Source organism: Solanum tuberosum, unplaced genomic scaffold (genome assembly GCF_000226075.1).
Source record: "Solanum tuberosum cultivar DM 1-3 516 R44 unplaced genomic scaffold, SolTub_3.0 scf00026, whole genome shotgun sequence".
NCBI classification, from domain to species: Eukaryota; Viridiplantae; Streptophyta; class Magnoliopsida; order Solanales; family Solanaceae; genus Solanum; species Solanum tuberosum.
Genome location: NW_006238952.1, coordinates 1893731 through 1906426, shown reverse-complemented (window position 1 = coordinate 1906426; position 12696 = coordinate 1893731). Strand labels below are relative to the sequence as shown.

Here is a 12696-nt window from a genome sequence, read left to right as displayed (position 1 = left end):
TTTAAAATAAACTTAAGTAAAACTACATTATAAATTTCAAAAACTATTAATTTAAACTTAGAATCATTTTTTAAAATAGCTAGATGTGTCGTTCCGTTTATCCCGTCCCATTCCATTCCGGTTCGTTCCGGTCCGTTCCGGTTCCATCCCGGTATATAGTGGAACGGGACGGAACCGTGTATCCGTACCGGTAATTCCGGTCCGGTTCATCCCGGTACCGGTCAACAAACCGGTCAACCCATCCCGTTCCGGTCCGGTACCGGTTCATTCCGGTCCGGTGATTCCGTTCCGGTCCGACGCCCAGTCTTACCACAGATTGCCTATCACTTGCGCGATGACAGTGGAACTGATGTGTATAATTGAGAATAGTATTAAGAAATTTCCAAGATGCTAGACTGAAAAAAGAAAAGTGATTGACACAAGAAATTAATATGTTGAGTCAAATTTTATAAATTACACTCGAGAAAAGAAATTTAGTATAGTGTTTTTCTTGTTTTCTGAACTTTGGCAATTACTCCTCTTAACCTTCTTTTCCTTGGTAACTGTTTTTAACACAATCCTTTCAACTGGCTTAGATTCCACACTTTTTTGTGATTCTGGAATTGTACATATAACTTCCAGGCTTTCAACTTCAGTAACTTCTGAGACTAGCTCAGTAACACTATCCATCTCATCTGGCTCAAATTCCTCCACTTTTCTTTTCCTAAAAGGATTATTATCTGGAACTTTCAGCACTTCTTTTCGATGACTCTTTTTCTCTTCTCCCACCATCTTCCGAGTTGATATTGAAGGGCATATCATGTTTTGAAGAGCTACTGCTTCCTCTAAGCATTCACTTTCATCCATAAACAGACACTGCGTCTGTTCAGTATCAGAGGCCTGCGTTGTCTCCACCACTGAAAATGACAACAAAAAATGTGTTAAATAAATATTGGAGAATCATCATCTCTTTCCCGACACAAGTTCTACCCTTAGTGACATTAGCACGCACAAGAAAAAAGATGTGGCATTAATGGTTATCTGAATATCATGCTTGCCTGTTGTTTCTTTTCTGGATTTATTTGAAGAAATAGCAAAAACGCTGCTGTCTTTTGAAGCTTGAGTAAATGCCTCTTGTCGAGAGAAGGGACCACAAATTTTCTTGATGTTTGCAGTAGAGACATGATTTACTGTACTGGGAAAGACATTGAAGGCCTCCATTGTACAAGGATCTATGTTACCTTGAGCAATTGATGTTGCCAATGACGGAAGAATTTCTCTTGTGACTGTCAAGGAGAAATTTATTTACCATACCTTTCATTGCAGAAACATCAGATATAGCAATTTAAAGCACTATTCTGTAAAAGGTTAGAGAATGCTGAAGCTTTGGCATAAGAGAAGGCAAGGTCCAAGTAACTAAAGGATACGGTCCTAAGAAGTCAAGTTCTTCGTCCAAAAACTGCAACAGCTCTTCTGGGATGGGTTTCAAGTGCTTGATCCGCTTCAAACTAACATCATATCTGATCAAACATAGACGAAAAGTTGATTATTTGTGTCAGCTGACAAACAAAGGCAGAACTACATCAAAAAGATGTCATGTCAATTATTAGACTCACATTCTAGCATGATGGAAAACTGCAACTGCTTCTCTAAATGATCTTGCATAATCTTCGGGCATTTGATCTCCTTTCTCAAACTTTAACGTGGAAAGAACCTGTTAAACATTGGAAAATGACTTTTAATTGCGAGGCTCAAAGATTATAAATCTTTTCAGGACTTCTTAAGCAAAGAACAATATGGGACAATGCAAATTTAACATTTCTCCACTAAACATCCAAACCATATAATACAGACATTTGCTGGGGAATGAAGCATCCATTCATAATGATCAAATTGTTGAACAAGATCTAGTAAAATCAATTATGTTGTTCCTCGATGTCTTCTCTAGAAGGATCTTATGATTTCACCTCTTAATTAGAAAGTAATTACATCTTCAATTGGTATCCATATATATCTATCAGGTAAAAGATCAGGTATCAAACAGGTGCAAAGCTGATCCATATATCTATCAAATAAACCAAGTCAATTCTGATGGCATTTTAGTCTTTCATGTTTCGTATTAATAGTAAAATCCAGGTGAAGAGAATTTTTTCAAATTAGAAATTAATCGTCAGGCATAGGAAATTTTTTGTTCATAGCAATTTATCACCAATTACCGATGCAAGAAGATAAACCTCTCTGTTTTGAACAAATAGAGAATATGCTTACTCGATCTAAATTGCGATATTTGGAGACCAGATTATAAGCTCTTGTAATTCCTATACCAGGGACTGAAGGAAGAAAATCACAGCCAGCTAAGACACACATGCCTGCAAATGGTGCAAAAGGTAAATATCGCAAAAAGTCACAAGGAAGAAAGACAGACAAATGTTTTTAGAAAGCATTTCACTTTCAGCAGCTAGTTTGCTTCCATTGACTTCAAGAACAAAGGCAGTTGATCATCATCATTATCAGTCGCAAGAGTACCTTGGAGTGATAGCTGATAGTAGGGTATAGCAACTTCTAAATGTTCTAATTTTGGTTCTCAATGCAAATGAGTTGAAGTTAAAAATTGAGAATAACCTGTAAATAAATCTTTGTTGAAATGTCTGAAGGAAGGAACACGAGTATCACAACTGAAAACATGGTCTAGTACCACTTCTTGACCATTGCCATGGGCATCCATCTTAAAGAAAACCTGTTGACAAGCACATAAAATCAACATGGGTCGACTAGATTCTAAATAAAGGGAATTAAGCTGTTAGGAGAGCAGTAACCTCCATCATGCCATATCAAAGTATTTGAGATTTTCTTACAGCGGGACAGCCATATGCTAGTAAGTCACTATCTTCAGAAATCACTGCCACAATTCCATTCTTTTCTTCTTTGAGGTTAGACAAGTAGGCTAATTGTGCATCAGCTTCATATGGTGCTACTACGAATTCTATATTCTCTGACTTCAGAATCTGCACGAGTAGAAGATCTTTGTAACAGCTGGATTACTTGAAATCTAGAATTAGTAGATATGGATAATTGAAATCATGCCAAACTACTGAGAAAAAACCAGGAAAGTGTCTGAAATGTCTTCCACAAACAAAGAAAAGGAATAAGCGTCTTGATGAAACGTCTTTTATGACTGAAAGTAGACAAGTTAGTCTACTGTTTAAAACTCTAACTAGCTGAACTCAATAGATGATTTTCAAGTACCTGTATGAGTTGATGCGCCATTGAAGGAGTGACACTCACAGCCCTCTGCATATGAAGCATTAGAATGGATAAAACGAAACATTAGTTTGCCACCTGACTGGATTGTGCATTAAACATCTAAAGGTAAACCAATATAGCATAGTTTAACTATTCTCAAAAGCCACAACCCTTTAGGCATTTTCCATAAATTATCAAACCACAGCAACTAGTTAACCATGGGATTAATAAAGAAACTGCATAAAAGTACCTGGAAGAGTTCAACGGCACCAGCAACATTGCCTTCTTTTAGCTTCAACATTGCCTGATCTCTATTTGTTTTCCTTCTCCTATTGAAATAAAAGATTCACCATCCAGAAGGCTAGTAACAACACAAAATCAGGTATTAACTAATAAGAATTAAGTTTTAGATTACACACTTGTGCCTCTCGTCTTCCGTAGCACCTTTGCAGGGTAAGTTCCCACCATCAAAAACAACTACAGGAGTGATCTTATAATGTCGAAGCATATTGATTCGATGCATGAAGTAATTCAAGTACTGCAATTTCTTATCACCCTCCGAATTAAGGCAAAGCTCCATACTACATGAATATGCTGAAAATTACAGCTTTTATTGATTCAATCCATTTAAAACTATAATATAGATTACAAAAATTGAATCTTGATTAATAAATGTCAAAACAAAATTTTAAAAAATACCTCCTTTGTGAAGCCAAGAATAAGCATCGATTCCCACCTATACCCAACAAAATTGGATTTTTATCAAAACCCAGAATGTGATAAATGCGATGAATTTGAAGATTGAATTGAAAGTCAATGAAATGGTTTTTACCCTTTTGCCGGCGTATTTTTTAATGTGGACGGTTTCAACATAGGGCTTCATGAACCGGAGGAGATCTTTGATACCCATTTTTTTCCTCTTTAATTCTTCTAGAAGATTCTGGGTATTTTCTCCTACCTTTCTTCTTTTGAGCTTTCTGGGTTTTGGATCTGTAGATGAAAAAATGGCGATTGGAGGAAGTGAGAGAAAATGGCGGGAAGAAGAGCATGTGTTCAATAATCTATACCTAGCTCCAAAATTGTCAGGTTAACGGAACTGTGACGGAAATGAAAGTGAAATCCAATGGGAAAGCGCCACGTTAGCAAACTCTAAGTCGATTGTCCACGTGGCAAATAGTTATTCGTTTATTGTTTTCCCTTTCACTGAGTAATGTGACTTGGAGCTTTGGTGTTTTAACATTTTTACCGCGAAGATAAATTTGAAATTTGGAGTCCCGGGAAATTTAATCTACCACGCTCCTAGTTGGCGCGCGTGCATTAATTTTAATTTTGCCTTTTTAAAAAAAATAGCTTTTCATCTGTTTTTTATTTTTTCCAAGCTTTTCGCTTTGTCAGTTTTGCCTGCAATTGTCTCTATTAATGGTGGAAAAATTATAGTATTAAAACAAATACCTGCACTTTGATGTTTATACTAACCCAATAAATACACGACACATCACATGTCTTCGCATAACTTTTATCACTAAACAAGGAGTACTAGTTAGTTAATACACATTCGCGCTTTCATTTATAACTTAATCATGATAAATTAGTATGACTTGCATGATATAAATACCAGTGCAAATAAAATTAAACACAAGTTAAGCTTCCTTATACAAACTAATCTTGGAGTTTAACTTAATGAGGAAACAAATAGTCTTTAAAAAAACTTGCATATATCTATAAATGACATCACATACTCTAATACAATAGGTACGCTACAAAACTACGTATCATAAACTCCGCCATAGTTCTCGGTGGTTTATTCATCTGACTGTAAACTAAGGTCATTATATTTTCCTTGCAAACTTACCATTGTTTTAACATAATCATCGCATACAAAGGTTACAAAGTTGATCACATTGAACCAAATATAGTACTACCATTAGGTTGCTGGTCTCAGATAAAGAGGTAAGTAGTGTTTAGGATCTGGATCTGAACTCCACACTGAGAATGCACTTGTGCATCTCATGTATTTCTCTGTCGTTTCAGGGAAGCTTCGATCGATGACATCTTTTAATGTCTCTGTCTTGTTTACCCATTCGAAGCCTTTCTCTGTGTAGGTTCGCGAATTGAAATCAGTTGTGAAGAATCGATCAGCTTCTAACCTCCTGGAGAAAAAAAAAATGTAGTCACACAAATTAGCATGAAGATTAATTCTTGTTTTGCGTAGAGTTTAAGTTTTGTACACTGTGATTATATTGACATACCTTGAAGCAATGAGCAGAAATATAAAAAAGGCAGTCTCACTAATGGCAAAGCCTTTAATTTTCTTCTCCGCGTGCAAACCAACTTGGAGATCTAGCTTCTCAATATCATCGCCATATACTTCTTGTAGAGCCTCAATTACTTCTTCGTCATCAGTTAAATCCTCCCACTTGCTAATTGGTACCATCAGCAAATTCCTTCTGAACTCATTGTACCGCGGAATTCCCCTCTCTCTGTCTCTATAAACTGTTCACTTAGAAATTTAGCATGCAATTCCTATATATATAAGATGAAAACAATATGCAAAAGAAGTCCACTGGGATAAAACATACTGTCCAAGGCGGCCATGTCAATTAAATCAAGTCTATCATCTCCATCGATATCATGAGGAACAAGGTTCCTCATCCATGATGGAAAATTCCACAACGTAGCAGCTCCACATGACTGGTGGCCCATTGATACCAGCATCTGCTCCATACCGATTTTCGACAAGTTCTTTTCTCCTTCTTTCCCGATCATTTCCCTCATAGGAATCCTGATTATCAAACTACACAATTAGAAATACATATATCCTACAAGTAATGTCATATAGGGAGGCATAATTTGCTTATAAATGGAAAATGTGTAATTGGATAACATACTCATCTTGAATAGGCAAGGATTTGTCTTCTGATGTAGTCGACTTCAAGTCCCTCAGAACAATCGTGTCAGGTAAAAGTGAATGCATTCTGTAGACACTAACGAACTCTTCAGTCAATGAGTAGGGAGTTCCGTGGTCTCTAGGCTTTTTAAGACCAACTAAGCCACTCAGTACTGGTCCAAATTTGGGTCCTAATAAATCCTTGACTTTCTTCCCCAACAAGCCATACCTGAATCACACTAGACTCTTTTAGTTAACATTAATAGTTAAATTCGTAATGCAAAAGCATGATGCATGACGACTAACTGAAAATTGGGAGGTATTTGTTAATTCAATCACAGTTATAGTCTATATTTGCTCAACGCCCGTGTCAAATCATCCATAAATGCATTACTTTTAGGTGATCCGGCATAGGTGCAATGACATTTTTGAAGGATCTGGCAACATAGATCTTTTTTCAAGTACTCTTACCAGTTGATCCTCATTCCTGCCATTAGAGTATCAGTCTTAACAAGTTCAAGCGTCCAATCGATAGTATGGATTTTTGCAATGACCGCTGAAGTTATCAATCTTGCATGTCGGTACACCTTTTCATCATCAAATTCAGGGTAATGTTCCTGAGAGGTACAAAACAGGATTTTAAGCAAAGTCAGTTTGAAGTGTAAAATAATCAAATGTCATAATACATGCTCATTTGCTTCTTTCACGATGTCCCAACTATACTACGTAAACTTCATATGACCATAGAAAAGAGAAACTTGGGTACTTCATTAACCTACTTTAAGCATATCACATATGGCATTATGTTCCTTCACAAACAAGGCCTGCAAGAGAGAGTAGCCTGCCCAATAGTTTCGGACATCTCCGGATATTGGAATGCCTTTATCATCATGTTCCAGAAGTCCATCACCTGAGACCCTGAGCTTTCCTTCTTTAAATCTTCTCACCCTTATCATGCCCTCTTCGTTGTTGCCATATATTACACTCCCATCCCTAACAAAACAGCAAGAGCATATATATTTCATCAGATAAAATAAATCTTCACTATTCGAATAATATTTTTGCCTCCCCTTCTCCCCTCCATCTCTGTCGTGGTTATTACCTTGACTCTTTTAGCATGCTACAAAGCAGTAGTTTGGTAGAGTGAAAGAGTCAAGGTAATAACCAAATACTCTTTCTTTACCTAATAAATATTTTTAGTTAAACAGGTAATTATTTTCAACTATCCTCCTATATTATTAGCTTTCCCCATCAGCATAAAGGTATTTAGTTTTATTGCTGGCTTTGGAGTCAATAGAAGTACAAACAAAATCACAACTATTTTAGAGTTTTTGAGTCCACTACTCACCACCATGGGGTCCTTGAATTCAAATGCCCAAACTTCAGATCAGGGGAGCCTGTGGGAAGTTTCTTGGTCTTAAGGAACTTAAATGACTTCAACGGACACCCTGCTGCAACGTCTTGAGGAGCTCTAAGCTCCACCTGTTGAAAAAATTGTGTTAGAGAAACAGAAAACACACCTTTAAGTGCATATAGGTCACTTTTGACCTTTAAATCCCCTCCAGTTCTTAAAACACATATTTACTAGGTACCTGTTCAGTGTCCTCCATATGGTCATTCCAATCATGGATCATAAATTGTACCCACGCGCACGCTATCATGTTGAATTGCCCCCCGCAATCTGTGTACTTTCTTCTTTCCAAGAGCTTGGTGGCCACGGTTACAGGGTGAGGTTCCAGCAGCTGCATAATCAGATGATATTGTCACAAGTGATCATTGAGAGATCTCAAGCTACAGATTTCAGATAGCGATATGATTAAGACACATTTATTGGACCATGCAAGTTAGTTATCTAAAAAGATCAGCATAACGCGTTGAAATAGGTTCAACAGACTAATTTGCACCCCCTAACCTACTGAACAGAAAACTGAAATATCTGGTAAAGTTGAAACTATCAAATTTACATGATTTAATTAGTGTAGCATAATTGATTGCATTTTGGCCTACCGCATAACTTGAAGTGGATGGTAGCATGTTGCGGCCAAAGAAGGTTCCTTGACTGCCTACTAAATGATCCACAGGATGATTGCACGTACCATCAGCAGTCCGATAGGTAAACTCTTTTGTGTCATATTTCTTGCCATTAACTTTCCCTACATGTAAAAGGTTGTATCGCTGGTGCAAGTGTCTTCTTATTCCTAGGTAAGCCGCCCCTAGTAACACCGGCAATCTATGCCATAAATCAAACTTGTCCACAAGATGTACAACCTGCCATATCAAAAACATGAGCACTAGTAAAAGAAACATTCTAGATTGTAACGCATAATATCACACAGGTGAACGGTTAAAAGAAGGGAACAGAGGACACTAACATAGAACAAAATTGTGTCAAACAAAGACATCTTTGCAACAACATGACGGAGTTGAGGATGAACAAAGTCTGGAAGAGAAATTGAGAATGCCATGAGAGTTTCTCAGCAGTTGACCTGTCAAGTAAAGTCAAAAGGATTCAAGAGATGTGTTATCAGTTATGAAGATTGAGAGGGAAGATATGCGGCATTTATAAGCGTTGAACTTATGCATATTTGTCCTGTTTCATGTCATTCAATTGCTCTTATCAGTTGGCCCAATCAAGATTGAAGCATTCAACTGTCTCCCATTAATCATTATTTTATATGAGTTAACAGTCAAAAACACACCCAAATTATCCCAATTTTTTGAGTTTCATACCTTAACTATTGAGTGAAACTCACACTCCCAATAGTTCAGGTATGAAACTCAATAAAGTAGAATAGTTTAGATGTGTTTTTGTTAAAGAATGACAAAAGTCCCACATCGGTGGTTAATGAGATGGGTGGACTCCTTATAAGGCTTGGGCAATCCTCCTCCCTTTGAGCTAGCTTTTGGGGTGTGAGTTAGGCCTAAGACCTAATTTAACATCATCATAGACAATCTCTTGAAAAATCTCGATCAACCTCGTTATTTGATTCTTTCTTAAACTTTGTGCATAATAATTCTACTCTACATGCAAATAATCACAAATGATCTATTCAAAATTCATAATCTAGCGTGATTGAAGGAGCAGTCACGGAAAATAGTCAAATAGACCTAATTTCTAAGTCATTTTTCTAATTAAAATATATCTTTACTAACTGACTAAAATTTCAAGTCATTGAATTGTTTTCAATTAATTGATTATATAGTAATTTTGATGTATTATATTATCAACCAAAACGTCATTTGAAATATTAACATTATCATGTTGAATTACTCGCTCAAATTATTTGTCGTAATTTCTAATAATAATTATCTTAAGTTATTTGTCATTTTAAATTTAAGATAAAAGCATGGTTGATCAGGTTGACAATTCAATCATCAGAAGTGATTCGAGTGCTTTTCATCAAATGACACATGCATTTTTTTCACATTTATATTTAGTAGTAACTGTTCTTGAATATGACACACACTTTAATTAGGGTAGATAATACATAAATATAGTCAATATTTAATGAAAAAATTATATCTTTAAAACATAGATAAGAGTAAAATATTAAAACACATTTCTTAATTAATATTTTATTAAAAAGTGGGTAAAAGAGAAAAACCAATACTTAACTAGTAATATTTGCTTATTTGTTTTTTACCCTTTTAACTCATTTTATATTATATATGATGCAAATCAAGGATGCAAATCAAGGAGAAGTGTCCAGTAGCTTTGTATAGTGGATCTTTTAATGAGCTTGACAACTACTACTCCAATTAGGTTTCATTGCATCAGAACATGTTTAGTTCATTAATTAATGAAGATTAGCAGTAAGCATCCAAATGTACCTTTCGTTTGAATGATAGTCATAGACTAAACCAGAACATTAACATCTGAAACGTTCTTTTCGTTTCATATCCAGAGTAGTTGAGTACCCATAAAAGAATGATCTTAAAGAAAAATACCAACATCTAGTCAAAACATCACACTCTTTTATATATATATGTCCTTCTTCCATTTCCTGAAAGCCCTCCAATGTGGACCTCGTATACAATTTATCTGATCATCCAAACTCGAACTAAGTAACTTTGGCTCACACTCTATATATATGTTAAAGCCTAAAGGGTCCTCTAAGTAACATCAATACATAAAGTTCAAATTTTGAATTCACAGATCGCCTCCCCCACTCCCCTTCCTAAACAGAACAGTAACAAAATTTCTCCAACAAATCAAACTCCTTTCGAATCAAGAAGAAAATACTATGAGTGATGGAACTAAAACAATAGCATACCCATTGAAATCCCACAGGTGAGGTCTAGGGAGGGTAGAATTCACATAAACCTTAGCACTACCTCGTGGAGATGGAGGTAGAGAGGTTGTTTCGAAGGACCCTCGGCTCAAGTGCAAAAAAGACAGGGAAGAGAATATAGCAAGTAATAAGGTAACACTGCAAAGTCTTTTGAAAAAGAGCCGAAAACAACAATAAAATAATGTGATAACCAAACATATCAAACAACATACTAGGATAGATTATTGAAAACAATAATAAACAACGATTTTTCTTTAAAAAAAAAAAGAACTACAATAATGCAACTAAGAACATGGCAAACACCAACCACCCTAAGCAAGATAACACTACACAATCTATTAACTTGTTATCCTAATATGTGCCCTCCACACCCTCCTAGTTAAGGTCATGTCCGGCATAACCTGAAGTTACATCATATTTCATCTTATTAACTCTCTCCAATACTTTTTCGGCTTATCTATGTCTCTCTTCGTACCCTCTATATCCAACTTCACATATCTAAACCATCTCAGTCTCACTTTCCTCCTTGCTCTAGTCAACCACAGAGGTTATTCTCATGCAACTAGTCAGCAATAAATGCACTCAACCAAATAGGACGAACTATGAGGTTTCCCGTTGACAAAACGCTACGAATTTCATCGTATACGTCCAAACTTTGGTGGTTTGAATTAAGTTGTACATGTGCTAATGGAAACTACAGAGCAGATATTTGTACTGCTAATTAAGTTGACTCGAACACCGCAGTATAGGAAAAGAAAGTAGTTGTAGTAATAATTGCATAACAAATTACCTCCACAAGAAGTAGTTGAAAAATAAGTAAAGGTAGCATCAGCTTTGGTGCGTCCGCCCACATGCCAATAAGCAAAGCCTGCGTCAGCTTCCTACGTATGCCCACAAGCCAACAAATTATGAAATCAATGATCTTTATTCTTTACTCATCAACATCAAGCTACAAAATTCAAGTAACACAAAGTGTAATTTCTACAACAGGGCAAGGGTTTTTCTCGTTTTACCCAGCAAATGTGATGGAAGAAAGTTGTCAGGATTGTTTATTAGTAGTACTGATTAAGGAAGCTACGTCCATCTATCTACTTTATCTTTGGAATGAAAAGTCAAAAAAGAACTGAAAATGCTCTAAATTTGGCGCGAATTTAGGAATATGTTTCACTCATATTATAAGATTGAGGTAATCAAGTAAACAAATATTTTTAAAGCTATGAATAATTTAACTATGAGACTAATAAGTCACATCAAATTTAAAAGTGACGCGGTCACATCGAGTCCACATTCCACAATTGTATTCCAAATTAACCAAGCCCATGATAATAATTTCGTGGGTCTCTTTTTCATTAGAAAATGCATATTCTTTCCGTCTCAAATTATAGGTTACTTTCTCAATTTTAAATTTTGATTAATGTTTTAAGATATATTTTTTTACCGTATGAATATCAAAATAATTACAATTTGTAATATTTTTGTATATAGTTTTCAAATATAAAAAATAGAGTAGTATAACTTGTTTCTTAAAAAGGTAATTTTTTATCAAGCAAACATGACATTTGTTAAAAGCATCCTCCATACCAAATACACCATTAATGATTTGGATGTTAGAAGTTAGAACGATCAAGATGGAGTGTTGACAAGGAAAATGAGTTCATCATTTTTGACCAAAGGATATATATATGTTCCTAAAATTAATGTCTAACGATAACTAAACAAGTAACTATGGTTACGCGCGATAATGACCTTTTTATTCACTCGTACATTTTGACTTATCCGCTATTTCAAAAAAAAAAATCACTTTTCATAAATTATTTTCAAAACATCATATAATATGAATAATGTGGTAAAATAGTTATATCAATTATAACGTGTCAAATTCAAATAAGACAAATAAACGTGAAGCAAGGGAGTATTAAATAAATACTTATTTCTTTTGTTTATTTTTACCGTCAATTATTAGAAAATATTTCTTTTTTATATTTTATACTTAATATTAATTATTTATTCTGTAAATTATTTATTAAGATCCAAATTAAACATCAATTAATAAGAATATTGTCATGAAATACTCGCACCAAATTCCAATCACTGTTTCATATACTAACTATCGTGCTTCTTTTAGCCAAGTTCCTTTTTAAAAATATATTCAAGAAATTTCTTATTGCAGATTAATAAGTAAGATGCAATGGAAATTCATAAAAAAAATAATCATGGAATAAAGAAACAATAATATTCATCACATATATGTCGTTTTTGCAGATCCCACAACTTTGTCCAGAAATGGTTGAATGA

The 12696-nt window shown here is 35.1% G+C and overlaps 2 protein-coding genes across 2 annotated transcripts; both read right to left on the bottom strand.

Moving 5' to 3' along the window:
* Window positions 1-396: 396 nt before the first annotated feature.
* LOC102579493 (exonuclease 1) lies at window positions 397-4247 on the bottom strand. The gene is made up of 12 exons (XM_006341500.2): window positions 4055-4247; window positions 3922-3958; window positions 3642-3816; window positions 3473-3551; window positions 3226-3270; window positions 2835-2984; window positions 2602-2716; window positions 2248-2348; window positions 1596-1693; window positions 1407-1499; window positions 1038-1258; window positions 397-896 (listed from the first exon to the last, which is right to left on the bottom strand). Exons 1-12 carry the CDS (start codon window positions 4130-4132, stop codon window positions 454-456), a joined length of 1635 nt encoding a protein of 544 aa, XP_006341562.1. The 5' UTR covers window positions 4133-4247; the 3' UTR covers window positions 397-453.
* Window positions 4248-4899: 652 nt separating this feature from the next.
* LOC102578713 (alpha-dioxygenase 2) lies at window positions 4900-11463 on the bottom strand. Its single transcript, XM_006341497.2, has 11 exons — window positions 11192-11463; window positions 8482-8595; window positions 8117-8377; window positions 7702-7851; window positions 7458-7591; window positions 6889-7102; window positions 6581-6726; window positions 6111-6338; window positions 5802-6004; window positions 5472-5715; window positions 4900-5372 (listed from the first exon to the last, which is right to left on the bottom strand). Exons 2-11 carry the CDS (start codon window positions 8572-8574, stop codon window positions 5147-5149), a joined length of 1899 nt encoding a protein of 632 aa, XP_006341559.1. The 5' UTR covers window positions 8575-8595; window positions 11192-11463; the 3' UTR covers window positions 4900-5146.
* Between the last annotated feature and the right edge of the window lie 1233 nt (window positions 11464-12696).

Excerpts from the sequence above, each read along its gene's own strand:
- LOC102578713 (XM_006341497.2), bottom strand. The coding sequence starts at position 8,574 with ATGGCATTCTCAATTTCTCTTCCAGACTTTGTTCATCCTCAACTCCGT. Across the intron at positions 7,852-8,116 it reads CATCCACTTCAAGTTATGCG|CTGCTGGAACCTCACCCTGT; the intron begins GTAGGCCAAAAT and ends CTGATTATGCAG. Across the intron at positions 5,716-5,801 it reads TGACATGGCCGCCTTGGACA|TTTATAGAGACAGAGAGAGG; the intron begins GTATGTTTTATC and ends CTAAGTGAACAG.
- LOC102579493 (XM_006341500.2), bottom strand. The coding sequence starts at position 4,132 with ATGGGTATCAAAGATCTCCTCCGGTTCATGAAGCCCTATGTTGAAACC. Across the intron at positions 2,717-2,834 it reads TAGCATATGGCTGTCCCGCT|GTTTTCTTTAAGATGGATGC; the intron begins GTAAGAAAATCT and ends GCTTGTCAACAG. Across the intron at positions 1,694-2,247 it reads AATATCGCAATTTAGATCGA|GTTCTTTCCACGTTAAAGTT; the intron begins GTAAGCATATTC and ends AATGTTTAACAG.